The sequence below is a fragment of the Lepeophtheirus salmonis genome, chromosome 5 (genome assembly GCF_016086655.4).
Source record: "Lepeophtheirus salmonis chromosome 5, UVic_Lsal_1.4, whole genome shotgun sequence".
Taxonomy (NCBI): domain Eukaryota; kingdom Metazoa; phylum Arthropoda; class Copepoda; order Siphonostomatoida; family Caligidae; genus Lepeophtheirus; species Lepeophtheirus salmonis.
The window spans coordinates 35610942-35623509 of NC_052135.2; the positions used below are offsets into that span (position 1 = coordinate 35610942).

General features: G+C 32.3%; 2 protein-coding genes across 3 annotated transcripts; both read right to left on the bottom strand.

Moving 5' to 3' along the window:
- Positions 1–576: 576 nt before the first annotated feature.
- LOC121118783 (mitotic checkpoint serine/threonine-protein kinase BUB1) lies at positions 577–10491 on the bottom strand. Of its 2 annotated transcripts, none has more exons than XM_040713368.2 (9): positions 10200–10491; positions 5634–5838; positions 5122–5568; positions 4850–5065; positions 4323–4790; positions 4159–4267; positions 2075–4092; positions 950–1056; positions 577–892 (listed from the first exon to the last, which is right to left on the bottom strand). In XM_040713368.2, the coding sequence occupies exons 1-9, from the start codon at positions 10316–10318 to the stop codon at positions 706–708; spliced, it is 3876 nt and encodes a 1291-aa protein (XP_040569302.1). In that variant the 5' UTR covers positions 10319–10491; the 3' UTR covers positions 577–705. The 2 variants fall into 2 exon arrangements, with proteins under 2 accessions (XP_040569302.1, XP_071744737.1); XM_071888636.1 differs by having other exon boundaries at positions 5122–5564; positions 10200–10431.
- Cog8 (conserved oligomeric Golgi complex subunit 8) lies at positions 6052–8233 on the bottom strand. Its single transcript, XM_040713369.2, has 3 exons — positions 7870–8233; positions 7339–7659; positions 6052–7232 (listed from the first exon to the last, which is right to left on the bottom strand). The coding sequence occupies exons 1-3, from the start codon at positions 8107–8109 to the stop codon at positions 6132–6134; spliced, it is 1662 nt and encodes a 553-aa protein (XP_040569303.1). The 5' UTR covers positions 8110–8233; the 3' UTR covers positions 6052–6131.
- Positions 10492–12568: the final 2077 nt, after the last annotated feature.

The following is a 12568-nucleotide window of genomic DNA, read 5'->3' on the forward strand; positions in this document are numbered from 1 at the left end:
GAAAAACAAGAATCATTTGGTTATTCATATTTTCATTGGATTTTTAAATGTATTAATTTAATATTATAAACACCACCCTTCTTACCCTAAACTGATATTGGTCGGCCAACGCGCCCTCATTTTTGGAGATCAAAATATCAAAACTTAAGTCCTCAAGTTTCATTTGAGTTTATTTCAAGCCTATAAATATATATATATATTTGAGTTTTTTCCCCTATAAACGAAGCTTATACCACTAGAAATACCACTTAACACTTAGAATAAATTGAAACGATTGTGAGAAATCTTGTTAGAAATGGTCCGAAATCAAATAGTTATTTCTTACCTCTCGAATACGAATTGTGAGATCGAGTTGAGTCGAAAGTCTTCTGAATATAGAGACAAGTCCAGGTACCCACCTCCGAAAACTACAGTAAAAAACTATAAGTAGATATATTGTGTGAGCCTCCTTAGTCCTCCCACGAACAAGAAGAGGCAAAACATTTCGACAAGAAATAGTCAAGAGTACACATTTATCGTACTTTCTCAATGACTTTAAAAAGATGATGCTTTGACTTAGTAATTATTATATAAATATTAAATTATACATCCGGATTATTTATTAATTAGCTTTAATTACATTAAGTTAATATTTTTTCAGATTTTATATAAATACGCTTTTAATAAAAGTTATAACATAATAATAAAAATATTACAAGTAGTTGGTTAAAAAGAATTGTAATTCAGCGCTTCGATTTCTTTAAAAATACTGTTAAACTCGTTAGCCACATTCTTATTGAATAATATATCTTCAAATTTACTTTTCCAAAGCTTAAGATTAGGAAGTTTAGATCCATCCTCAATATTAAGAAATTCGTGATAAAATTCTTTCCATAAATTAATATTCCACCACCTATAAAAAACATTTGAATAAAATAATGTTATTGTCTCTTAAAATAAAATAAATCACCTTTTGTAATGACCAGAATGAGTAAAAATCCCATTTTTTTCTACCAATTTCATATAAGAACCGAATTTTAAGCAGTATGCTGTTGCAGCTATTCCAAAATAATCAATCTAGGATAAAATTTAAAATATAACATTAAAATACCAGTATTAACATTATGCAAACAAAATTATCACTTTTTTAGAATAAACTTTAATCAGGGCGGTTTTATCGTGAGTGGGGTTTGTGACAAAGATGAGCCCCTTTTTTGAAACCCTATCCATAATATTAATTGAATGACGTTTTTTTGAAAAAATTCATGCATTACTATATTTAAAATGACCTATTTTAGGAAATGTCAAGCCTTCTCATAGCCTTCTTAAATAAGTTATGTCCATATTACATTTAATGATTTTTTTAGAAAATAATAATATTTTGTATATTTAAATTGATCTTTTTTAAAAAGGTGAAAATCCTTTTCATATATCTTTAATTAAAATTTATTCTCAGTACATCGTGGGATGAACCCCAAATTGTTGTAACTCAAATTAAATATTAGACTTCTACGTTGACATATAGAAAATAACACCAATATTTGTGATTTCTGAGTTAAGATAATTTAGCCATCAACCCTTGATATATAATTGAAATATTATAAAATTATATCCAGCGCATGGCCTCTCTTAAGAGTGGATCATGGGACACTTGTTCCCAGACCCCCTAAAAATGCCTTGTTTTAAAGGTTATTTTTATCTGTTTTTAAGGTCAAGAAACACCAAAATGGAAATTAATTCAAAAAATTATGCACCCAAGAGAAAAAGTGTTACTTTTTCTTTATTTGTACCTTTTTTTATAATCTTAGATTCCAAGCAAGCTATAAAATATTGATTTTTTTTTATTTTTAAATGAAGATTATTTGTCCGTAATCTATATTTAAAAAACCCTCAGTGAACTATTTTCTTCGTGTCGAAAAGTATTATTTTTAATCACAGACAAATAAAATAAATCTTAATCTTTATTAAAAAACCAATTTGTAGACCAAAAAAAACATTTTTTTTTAAATTTAAATTTTGTGTTTCTTAACATCAAAATAAATACAAAATACACTTAAAAGGCGGGCACAAAAATATTGTTGTATAATGTAAGTACCTGATAACTCCAAGGATTTCCACTCAGCATCTCAGGAATGCATGCCCCCTTTGATTTGAAGACATGTGTAAAAGAGGTTCCTTCTTTACAGAGTGACATATCTATGCTTCTTCCAAAATCGATCAGTTGTAAACAAGGATTTTCTGTCCTTGGAAACATTTCGCTTGCAGACTTTGCCTCTTGATTCAAAAAAGGTTTTTCTCTTAGCATTATATTATCAGGCTTAATATCAGCATGAATAATCCTAGCATCATGTAATCTTTGAACTAGCTCACAGATTTGAATGATGAAAAATATAGCAAAAATTTCATCAGCCATTTTTTTAGAATTAGTATTTAATATATCTAAAAGAGAGGCAGGAAGATATTCCGAAGCAAAAATACTTCCATTCATAAATGAGTAACATCTAGGAATAGACATGAAGGATCCATAATTGGCTGAACGTTTTTGTACTTCAGAGCAAATGTAAAATTCCCATTCCCTGGAAGGTTTTTGAACCTTGAAAATTAAATTCATTTCACAGATAGTATCATTGACTTTGTTGTTGTGTCTAACAGCTTTAAAAATCTTTCCAAATGCCCCTTCTCCAACAAAGGATTTAATACCAAAAAACTGTTTACCTATTTTTACAACACTGTTGCTAGAAATTTTTGGCATAAGTTCTTCCGAATAACTAAACCCATGCCTTTCGGTTAGAGGCGTTTTCAAACTTCTTAGTATATCTCGTTGGACTTTCTCATTAAATGGATTACTAAGATCATATACAGTAGGTTGGACCATTACTCCCATGAATTTATCACTCAATTCGCCTACACTTTCGTCTGCCTGAGGGCTAAAATTGTCTTCTCCAGAACCTATATTAGAAATTTCCAAATTTGGAGTACTAATGTCACATGTTGATTGAAACATGGAGTCAGCTTTTGCAGACCTATCCATGATAAAAGAAGCCTTTAGACTTTGTTGAAAAAATGATGCATTATCATTTTGAGAACATAGCTCAGAAAAAGAAGCTTTTGGGGTGAACGGGCCTTTTCTGTTTTTTAACTCATTTTCATAATTTGCCATTATTCCTCCAAACTGATCATCGTCTTCTTCATCATCAGTCGGGCATTTTATGGCAAACTTGTGACATGGTCGTTTACTTGGAGGAGGTTTAGGTGTTTTGACGGGGGAATTTACATCAGCCATATAGCCTGTGGTCTCGTTACTTCCTTTATATAAGAAATGCAATGGAGGAGGAGGTTTAGTTGTTTGAACGGGGGAATTTTCATCAGCCATATAGCTTGTGGTCTCATTACTTCCTTTAGACAAAAAATTAAATTGAGGAGCAGCTTTCTTGAGTTCTCCAGTATCAGCTACTGAGGACGCATTTTCGTGGGGCTGAATATGGCTAAATTGGGATAGCAATCCACCATTTGTAGTACTTGCAGAAGAACTTGAAGATGATGACAATTTATAATCATTTTCCCTAGACGTTTCCATAATGGTTGAGAGATCTTGTATAACATTCACTGTAAGCCCTCCATTGTGTTCCTGCTCCTCTGGTTTCTTTTCCGGTTCGATGGGTTTTTTAAAAAGTATAGGGACAGCACAAGTATTTTCATCATCGTCTGGCATAAATCGCTTACCAAAGGCAGGAGTGGAACTAACGAATGCTTTTTTAGAAAAATCTTCTAAAGAAGTAACGACCATAGTTGCATTTGCACCAAACCCTGGTTTTGGAGGCATTTTAGGTTTAACAAAATTGTTACTCTCCCCAACATCTAAATCATTATCTTGAGCAGTCTCAGTTTCCTGATCATCAACAAAAATTTCAAATGCAGCCTCTTTCTTTTTAAGCTTTCTTGATTCATTCTCTTTAGGTTTTGAAATTGGTTCCTCATCAGTGAATATTTCAAAAGTAGGTTTTTTTATCATTTGACTTTCTCCTTCTTCATATACTTGAAAAGATGTCATCTTGGCCTTGGGTTCCTTAACCTGGTCATCATAGGTCTCAAAAGATGATTCCTTGCTTAGAACTTTAAAAAATGATTTAAGTAACGAATAATGAAACTACTTATTTCAAATATATACATTATTCATACCTTTAGACTGATTAGATGGACTAGCCCAAATATTTTTCATTATATTCATGGTATTCACTGTCGGAGAATTACTAATTAGTTGGCTGGATTCTTTAGAAGATCCATCATACTATAAAAAAGAGACAAAATTACAAACATATCTGAATAATATATAGACGACCTACTCCCAGAAGAAGTGATTTGGTATCGTCAGCCCCTCCATCGGGAAAAGGGTTGTTCTCATTATTACTCATTTTTGTAACTCCTGAATTGTCTTTACTACTATCGGATCTATCGCTACTAACTGACTTATTGTCAGTGCGACCAAGCCCTTTGATTTCAAAAATTTCCTTTTGTAATATGCAAAGTTTATCATTAAATTGTTGCTCTTGTAACTTTATTGCGTTCTCAAATGACTTTTTTTGCTCCTCAATTTTTCTAACCATTTCATCGTCCTTCATGTTCTGAAGATATGGAATGGCTCTCAATTCTTCGAAACTAATTTCTGACACTCCTTGATAAATCAAATGTTTACAGTACATTGGTTTAATAGATGGATCGAAAGGTTCAAATAATGCAACGGGTACAATAGATTCTTTTTCTACCTTCTTAGTGGAAAGAGCGGTTCCTCCAATTTTACAAGGAGTGGATGCCTTAATGATTACAAAAATTATTTGGAAATAAATATATTTATATAAAAGAATTAACTAACAGGTTGTTGAATGTCCTCATCTTGATGAATTTCGAATTTAGGTTTTACACTTATTTGGTTCATGGGAACAGCCAATGACTTTTTACCAATTCGGCTTGATGTCCACTTACTAGGACCTATCTCATTTTCTCGATTTTGAGATTGAGTACCAGGGAAATTTTCATTATTACTTGGACCTGATGGCAGAATATTTGTGCGGGCATCAGATGCATTTTCCTATAATTCCGTCGTAAATAATTATTATTCGCTTATGTCATGCAATTGAATATTACCTCCAATACATCAAACTTTGGTTTTCCTAAGTTATTCTCCAGAATCTCCTGATGAACCAAGGTCCCTGGCCCTGAGTTAAGCTTAACACTACCCACACGTAGACTACCGACAACTTGTTTCTTTCCGCGTCCTTTTAATCGTGAAAGAGCTTCTCTTTCTTCAGTAGAGGATGGATTTGGTTTTTCCTCTTCAGACTTTGGTAAATTATCCATTACTTGTTTAGCAACCCTTGTTTCAAATTGTAGTCGTTCATTTGATAAAAATTCCTTTTCTTCAGGAGAGAATTCTTTAGCCAGAGCCGACTGAAATACCATTTCAGCACGCCTTGCTTGACAAGATTCCTCCAATTCCTTTGCCCATGATATGTAAAATCTATAACATTCAGTGCAAAGTTTTTCGCGATACATAAAATTGTAACAGTCCAATGGTTTCGAAGTGGATCCTGCCTAAGATAAATTTGATTCATATGGTGGAAGAAAATATCCTTTTTTAGATGACAAAAGTAACTTACATATTTTATCCATACATCCAGATATCGAGGATCTTGATTGTAATTGGCATTTGATTTAAACTCTGTCATGCATTTTTTTAGCAATGTATTTAAACCGCCTTCAGTACCTCCCTTCGGAAAAGTTTGTTCTAACCATAATACATAATCATACCAGGGCTTCAAAAGATCTGAGCCATTATAAAATCGTAAATTAGCCTCATAAGTCCTAAAAAATAAACAATTTTGAATTGTGTATGGTAAAACTTATCTTGAATTTTTAGACATCACAAATATAACTTCATATCATATTACACTTTAAGATTACAAAGCAAATGAAGGATTATAATAGCAATACTGTGAAGGTTACATTTACAAAATGAATTACTAAAAGACAAAATCAGAAATGTTAAACCCCATTGAACTTAAATAATTATTATTATTTATTTTTAATAATCATATATTAATCATACTCCTTAAAGCTTATACATATAAAAAAATGCAAGTTATTATAAATTGTGATTAAGGTTTGGCATCCAAAACTTCATCCTTAGAGGCGTCTTCCAGAGTTTCTACTCGATCTACAGCAAATTTAGTATTTGCAACACTTTCTTGATTAATCACGACTGATAAATCCGAAATGATTTCATGAGGTAAAAGATGTCTCAATGGTTCTATAAATGTATTTCTATTCAATTCTTTTACATCAGCTGGAGCGATTCCGATACTCTTACCAATCTGTTCCTTCGGGAAAACAGAATTAAAACTTTTAATGATGAATGGAATAAAGTCTCGGGAATAGACTGATATCAAACGCTTGAAAGCATTCCACTCTGTATCACTGAATCTGGAAGTTGGATAAGTACCCAAAACTTGAGTACAAGAATAGATAAGATTTTCGAAATGGTTTCCTATATCTTGAGAAAGACTTAAGGGAGCACATAATCGAGTTTCATTCAGGCAACTCAATAATGAATTCGTTACTTCAGCTAGAGGCAAAAACTCCATGATAGACATGGGTGGGTGGTTCGGATCTTCAATGTTGAAATTAGATGATGGCAAAAGACTATTCTTGAGAGCAATTTTTTCCATTCCTTGACGGAATCGAATATCAGCATCGGTTAAATATCGAAGAGCAGAATTTTTTACAGCATCAGTAAACACTGGTATGAGGAGTACTCTAAAATCAACTCCAACTCGACCCATACTTTGTCCAAAGTACATAGCTTGTCCCAATAACGCGTCAATAGAGGATTGATGATATTTTATAGGACGATTCAACTCATCTTTGACTGTTTTAATAAAAATGGTTACTCTTCTTTGTATCCATGCTGAGAATAGTTGTCTATTAGAAGTATTATTTCTTAAGGGTGAACTGAGAATAGGATCGTCGTCAGTAAAAATAGCTCTATACTGTGTTACAATTTCGAACAAATGAACTCTAGTTAATTCCATCACTTTACTCAAATAGTCGTATGAATCGTCTGTTCTTGCTACAGTAGATATAATCCCATTGAGCCATGATTCTCTAGCCTGGAGAAAACGAACACGTAACTCAGATTCAGAATAAACATCCATCCTTCTAAGATATCCAACAACCCGCAGGCAAGCAGGAAGAGCAATCTGAATAAAAGAGTTTGTTTCAATAGTTTTAAAGCGTTAACATAAAAAAAGAAAAGGAACAGTATTAAAATTATAGTACGTTCCAAAACTCAAAGGAAATATTGACCTGTGTTTTAAGTCGGGAAAGCAATTGGTTTAGCATCAAATGCGATGAGTCTTTAACAGACTTAACGATATCCGATATGATTGGAATAGAACCTAATTTCTTGTCTAATTTAAGGGCATAACGCTGTAGCTCCAAAGCTTCTTCATAGCTTCCATTGCGAACACATGTTTCGCACAATTGAGGTAATTCAAGAATTTCCAAAAGTCTAGTATGTTTTTCCAATACTAAGGAGGTTGCCTTTCTTTGATTTGACAGATGCTCAGCTTGCTTTTGAAACTTTTCACAAGCTTCTGAAAATTCGCTAATGTCCTTACTAACCTTCTGTAGGGCCAAAATAGAAAGAAAAAAAGATATGATGCATTCTTTACGAGATGGTTTTTTTTTAGCATAATAGACCAAGATACTGGAAAATGAAATTTAGATCTTATTTTTATTCAACCCTATTTATTAGTGTGGTCATAAATAACACGAAAATGAATATAATTGAATTGAGTTAAGTCTCATATCGAAAGAATGCAACACAAAAATGACCTCATTGGATTCAAGTATAGAGCTCAAGCAATTGTTAACAGCCTTAGATTGCTCAGATGCCTCAATGAATGTTTTATAATTTCCAAAAGCTAATTCAAGTGTTTCGTCCAAGAGAGATTCTTTTTCCAACTTCACTCGAATAGCTTCGTTCTTGACTCCCTCCCATCCTAAAGAGCCAAGACTATACAGATATTCTTCGTCCACTTCATTTCCAAACAATGCAAACTGTGCATTAGACATTCTCAAGTCAAAATCGAAGGGGATTAGATAATTAAACACGCACTTAAAACAAGCTGAAGAAATCAAAATATTATATTCAATTAAACTTCATGGAATGACGTGAGCAAAAGAAAAGAAGAGACGGACAACGGCGACATCTAGCTACTAGGACAAGGACTAGAGACATCATTCAGATAGTTACTGACTGCAGTACATTCATTTATTTGTTTGTTAATTTTGCACTTTTATTAGAGCATTTTCACGTGACGTCGACATTCTTGATATCGGCCATTTTGGGGGCCTAAACAACTAAGTTTTATAACTATGAAACCCCATTTATCATTCATATTAAGGAAACTATTAAACTATTTGATGCAAAGTGGGACCAACAAATAATAGGACAAAAACCTTAATGTCTATCAATATTTTATCTCTATTTATATATAAAAAAAATGAATTCGAAGTAGGTTTTTACTTAATGTAATGCAATCTTATTTTCATATTTTAAACATAGAATATATAGAGAAATGAAATAGAAGGACTATATTCAATAGTTGACTCAGATCTGCTTTCTGTCTAGTAGTCATCGACTAGAAACACTAGTCAATTAATTAGCTGATAAAGAACAATTCAAAAACATAATTCACATAACTATTCAGTTTAGTTAGAAACTTATCAAATTCAAGATGAAGATTATACTCATAACATAAATACTAAGTTCGATAGAATAATTAATCATTTTTATATACGATTAATTAGATGAAAAGGGACTGTGGCTTAATTTTATTTATCGAGGCTAAGACTAGAATTGAATACTATTTTTACGGTTTAATAAAGAGTTAATTTTCAGTCATTAAGGTATTATGCTTTCATTATGATACTTTTTGCTCCATTTTCATTTCGATCTCATAGATCATTATTACATAGAGGAAATCCCTTTCATTCAGTACATGATGTCTACTTTGGGATCACAAAGATACATTAAAATGTTTATACTACTAAGTATTACGCCTTAACACAAAAGGAATCTTGAACAAAAATCAAGAATATGAGATATTTCATTATTATTTTTTATTTTTTTCTAAATCGTCGTGAATATAATTGCCATATTTCAATCGACTATGGTCTATTTATTCTAATTTCTAAGATTAGAGGAGATACCTAAGAATGCTAGCTATAGTATCTAGTTCAGTGGTTGCCAATCAGGGCTTGTCGAAGTATTTGTGATCCGCGTTGCATCGACAAGGGCTGCAGGATAGAATATATAAATAATAAAACATTTAGTTGAGATGCTACAGGATATTAAAAAAATCATTAAGGGCTTTGCAGTAATGAAAAGGTGCTCGAACATAACATAGAAGAACAAAGCGTTATATGTTATATTTATGTTAAATTTGAAAATATGGGATCATTAGTAAATATGAATGAAATTTTTGAAAAATTTGTAAATTGTCAAAATTTTCCTGGTTTTAAAATATATTCATAATAATTGTACGTTCTACGTTTAGTATGTTCCGACATTTTGTCTTTCTGTTTGTCACTTATCCTTGCACTTTTTGTCGTAGTAGCGATGAAAAGGTTCGGAACCACAATTCTAAAGGTTCCATTTGATTTATAAATTTATTTGTCTTCTATATATACATTTATATTCACCTAGAATATTTCGTATTCTTTTAAAAGTGAATAGGAAATTGGTGGAATTTGTAGGACATCCAATGGATTCATCAGAATAATAGAAATGAAAGATAATTTGCTGAAAAAAATAAATGTAATCCAGACTTATTTGAGGGGGGAAATGATCCTTGCTTGCTTTTGTGTTGATAATCAGACCTTTTTTCTTACTAATACGAGTTTTACGAGGACTCATCCCTTCACATAATCTTCCAAGTGACTCTATGATAGCTAATAGACAAAGATATCCTAGAATCCTCAAGAAAGACACAAATGAAATACAAAATCCAGCTCCTTAGTCCTTAAAAATGCCAAAAAACCTTATTCATGTATATTCTGTTCATTTGAATGCGAAAACCGAAAACTGATTCGTCATTCATCTCATTTTCGTAAAAAATAATAACTTGACATAAAAAGAATGATGGAAAATCTCAACTCACTGTCGCTCTGATTCGATTTCCCTTGGATCCTGAGCCAATTTTTCCACTTTACGACCCTTTCTCAGGGGTTGAATATTCTCTTTGGAGAGCTCCCACTCGGCTGAATTATTGTTGGCCATCGTGAATCACTTAATTCACTCAGAAACACAATGAATTCATTGTCAAACTAAAATCACTTTTTATGAAGGGATTGGCGGCAAGTGTATTCTGTAGTAAAGTACGCTGCAGATGGAATGGCGCTTGCCTCACTAACGCCCTCTTTTGAACTAAGCACACAACCATTTACATTAATAATGAAATCCTTGCGAACGTTATATCATGAATTCATGCAATAACATATAATATAATTTTATTTTGTTAAACTCTGTTAATGATGGTTCACTGATGGGCCTTGAAGATTGTTTCCTCATTCATTATTATTTGTTTGTAGAGGTAATAATCGAATTTTGAGCATATAAATTAATTATTTATACGAACATTCCTAAATAATGGAATAAAAGTTTTTCATCATTCTTTTATGTCAAGTTATTATGACGAATCAGTTTTCCGTTTTCGCATTCAAATGAACAGAATACACATGAATAAGGTTTTTCACTATTCTTTTTTGGCATTATTAAGGCTAAGGAGCTGGATTTTGTATTTGTGTCTTTCTCGAGGATTTCAGGATATATTTGTCTAGACTATTATTACATCACATATTCTTTTAATTTTTAAGATTGAATATATTTCATTTTTGTCCACAAAAATTCACTTGACTAGATAGCTGAGACTCGAGATTTTACTAGACTAGATACCATTTCGTTATCAATTTTTCTAATTGTTATAATTACTTTTTTAAATACATTTTATGGAGAAAAAACTCGATTCGAATCCAAGTAGCAAAATATGAACGATATGTTACGTATGGATTGAGATTTAGTTATGAACATTACTTTCAATTTACTATTATAACTCATTTATACTGAACGCAAGACTCAAATAAATAATTATAGACAAAAGAGAGAAGCTGAGAACCCAATGAAACTATTTAAAGACTTGGACTTGTAAGCAAAGGCATGAAACTTATTATTTCTACAATCTAAGCTAACCTCAGAACAAAAGGAAACATGTTTTAATGTTCTTCTTTCAAGAAGATACAGCTCATCCTTTCTCCAGCTCTGCGGTATTTATTACGAATATATTCAGAAATATCCGTAATTGAAGTTGAAATTATAAACAAGTCATAGTTTTCAAATTCCTGAACTACTACAGCAAAGCAATAATTATACGGACAATATTATTACTTTTTAGTATTATTATTAATTAATTAATAAAGAGAGTCTATGGTCATTACTTATTAGCAAGGTTGTGCCCGGTTCAGGTTCAGTGGTTATTTCATTTTAACGGTGTTGGTTCCGGTCTTCGCTCTCGGTTCTTTTTTTACAGGCTCAGTTTGGTAACAGGCGTTTAAAACAAGGGGCGTCGCTAGAAAATTCAGTCCCATGAAATGATATTAGACACAAACAGGGCCGCAGTTACCTCATACGTAGTGCCCCAAGTTTCAGAAGGGGCCCAGAAAACTAAAGTTGCTTAAGAAAATAGTTTTCAAAGTGGGGCTGTGAGAGGAGGCTCCCGAGAGGGAGGGTGCAGGAAAATGAAGGATTGATTTGAGTCTACACATAAACAGTACACATGTTTCGTATAAAGAGGGCCTCAGCTAAAAATGTATTAGTGGAGGGGGACCTTGGCATAGTAAAATTTGGAAGCCCCTCATTAGGAAATATTATAGTTATCATATTATAGGGCCCCGATAAGCTTAGTATCGGACCTGGATCCATAATCTACCCCAACCCTTCTCTCTTTTATTTACAACGTGTGCTACCTAAAATCACTTTTTCAGATCCATAAGAAGCCCTTAGCTATTTGGAACTCAGATACAAATGCATCACCCTAGCGACGTTAAAAGCATTGAAAACGCTACTATTAAACAATAAAAAACTCGAAAATTGACATATATTAAAGCCAGTTTATTCTTTATAATATATATTATATTTTGTTGATATAATATATATATATGAACAAAAGCACAAGAACCGAGAGCGATAAGCAAGATATTGCGGTCTCGGTTAGAGAACCAGAACCGCTTGAACCGATAGAGGCACAACCTTGCTTATTAGCAGAGATAGCCTTTCTTGCTCATTAGTTATTACTTATTAATCAGTCATAACTTATGACTGATTAATAAGTAATAACTCATTAAATATGACTCATAACATATAACCATGAGTAATATATTTTGTGACAAACTAAACGGGACTCTAATCTTGGAAACAATATCAAATGTGTACACTGAATTTGGGACTTCCGTCCAAATTTTGAAAACTTGCTAC

Excerpts from the sequence above, each read along its gene's own strand:
- Cog8 (XM_040713369.2), bottom strand. The coding sequence starts at position 8,109 with ATGTCTAATGCACAGTTTGCATTGTTTGGAAATGAAGTGGACGAAGAA. Across the intron at positions 7,660-7,869 it reads CTATACTTGAATCCAATGAG|AAGGTTAGTAAGGACATTAG; the intron begins GTCATTTTTGTG and ends TTGGCCCTACAG. Across the intron at positions 7,233-7,338 it reads TTTCCCGACTTAAAACACAG|ATTGCTCTTCCTGCTTGCCT; the intron begins GTCAATATTTCC and ends TCTTTTATTCAG.
- LOC121118783 (XM_040713368.2), bottom strand. The coding sequence starts at position 10,318 with ATGGCCAACAATAATTCAGCCGAGTGGGAGCTCTCCAAAGAGAATATT. Across the intron at positions 5,569-5,633 it reads TGGATGTATGGATAAAATAT|GCAGGATCCACTTCGAAACC; the intron begins GTAAGTTACTTT and ends AATTTATCTTAG. Across the intron at positions 893-949 it reads CATTCTGGTCATTACAAAAG|GTGGTGGAATATTAATTTAT; the intron begins GTGATTTATTTT and ends TGTTTTTTATAG.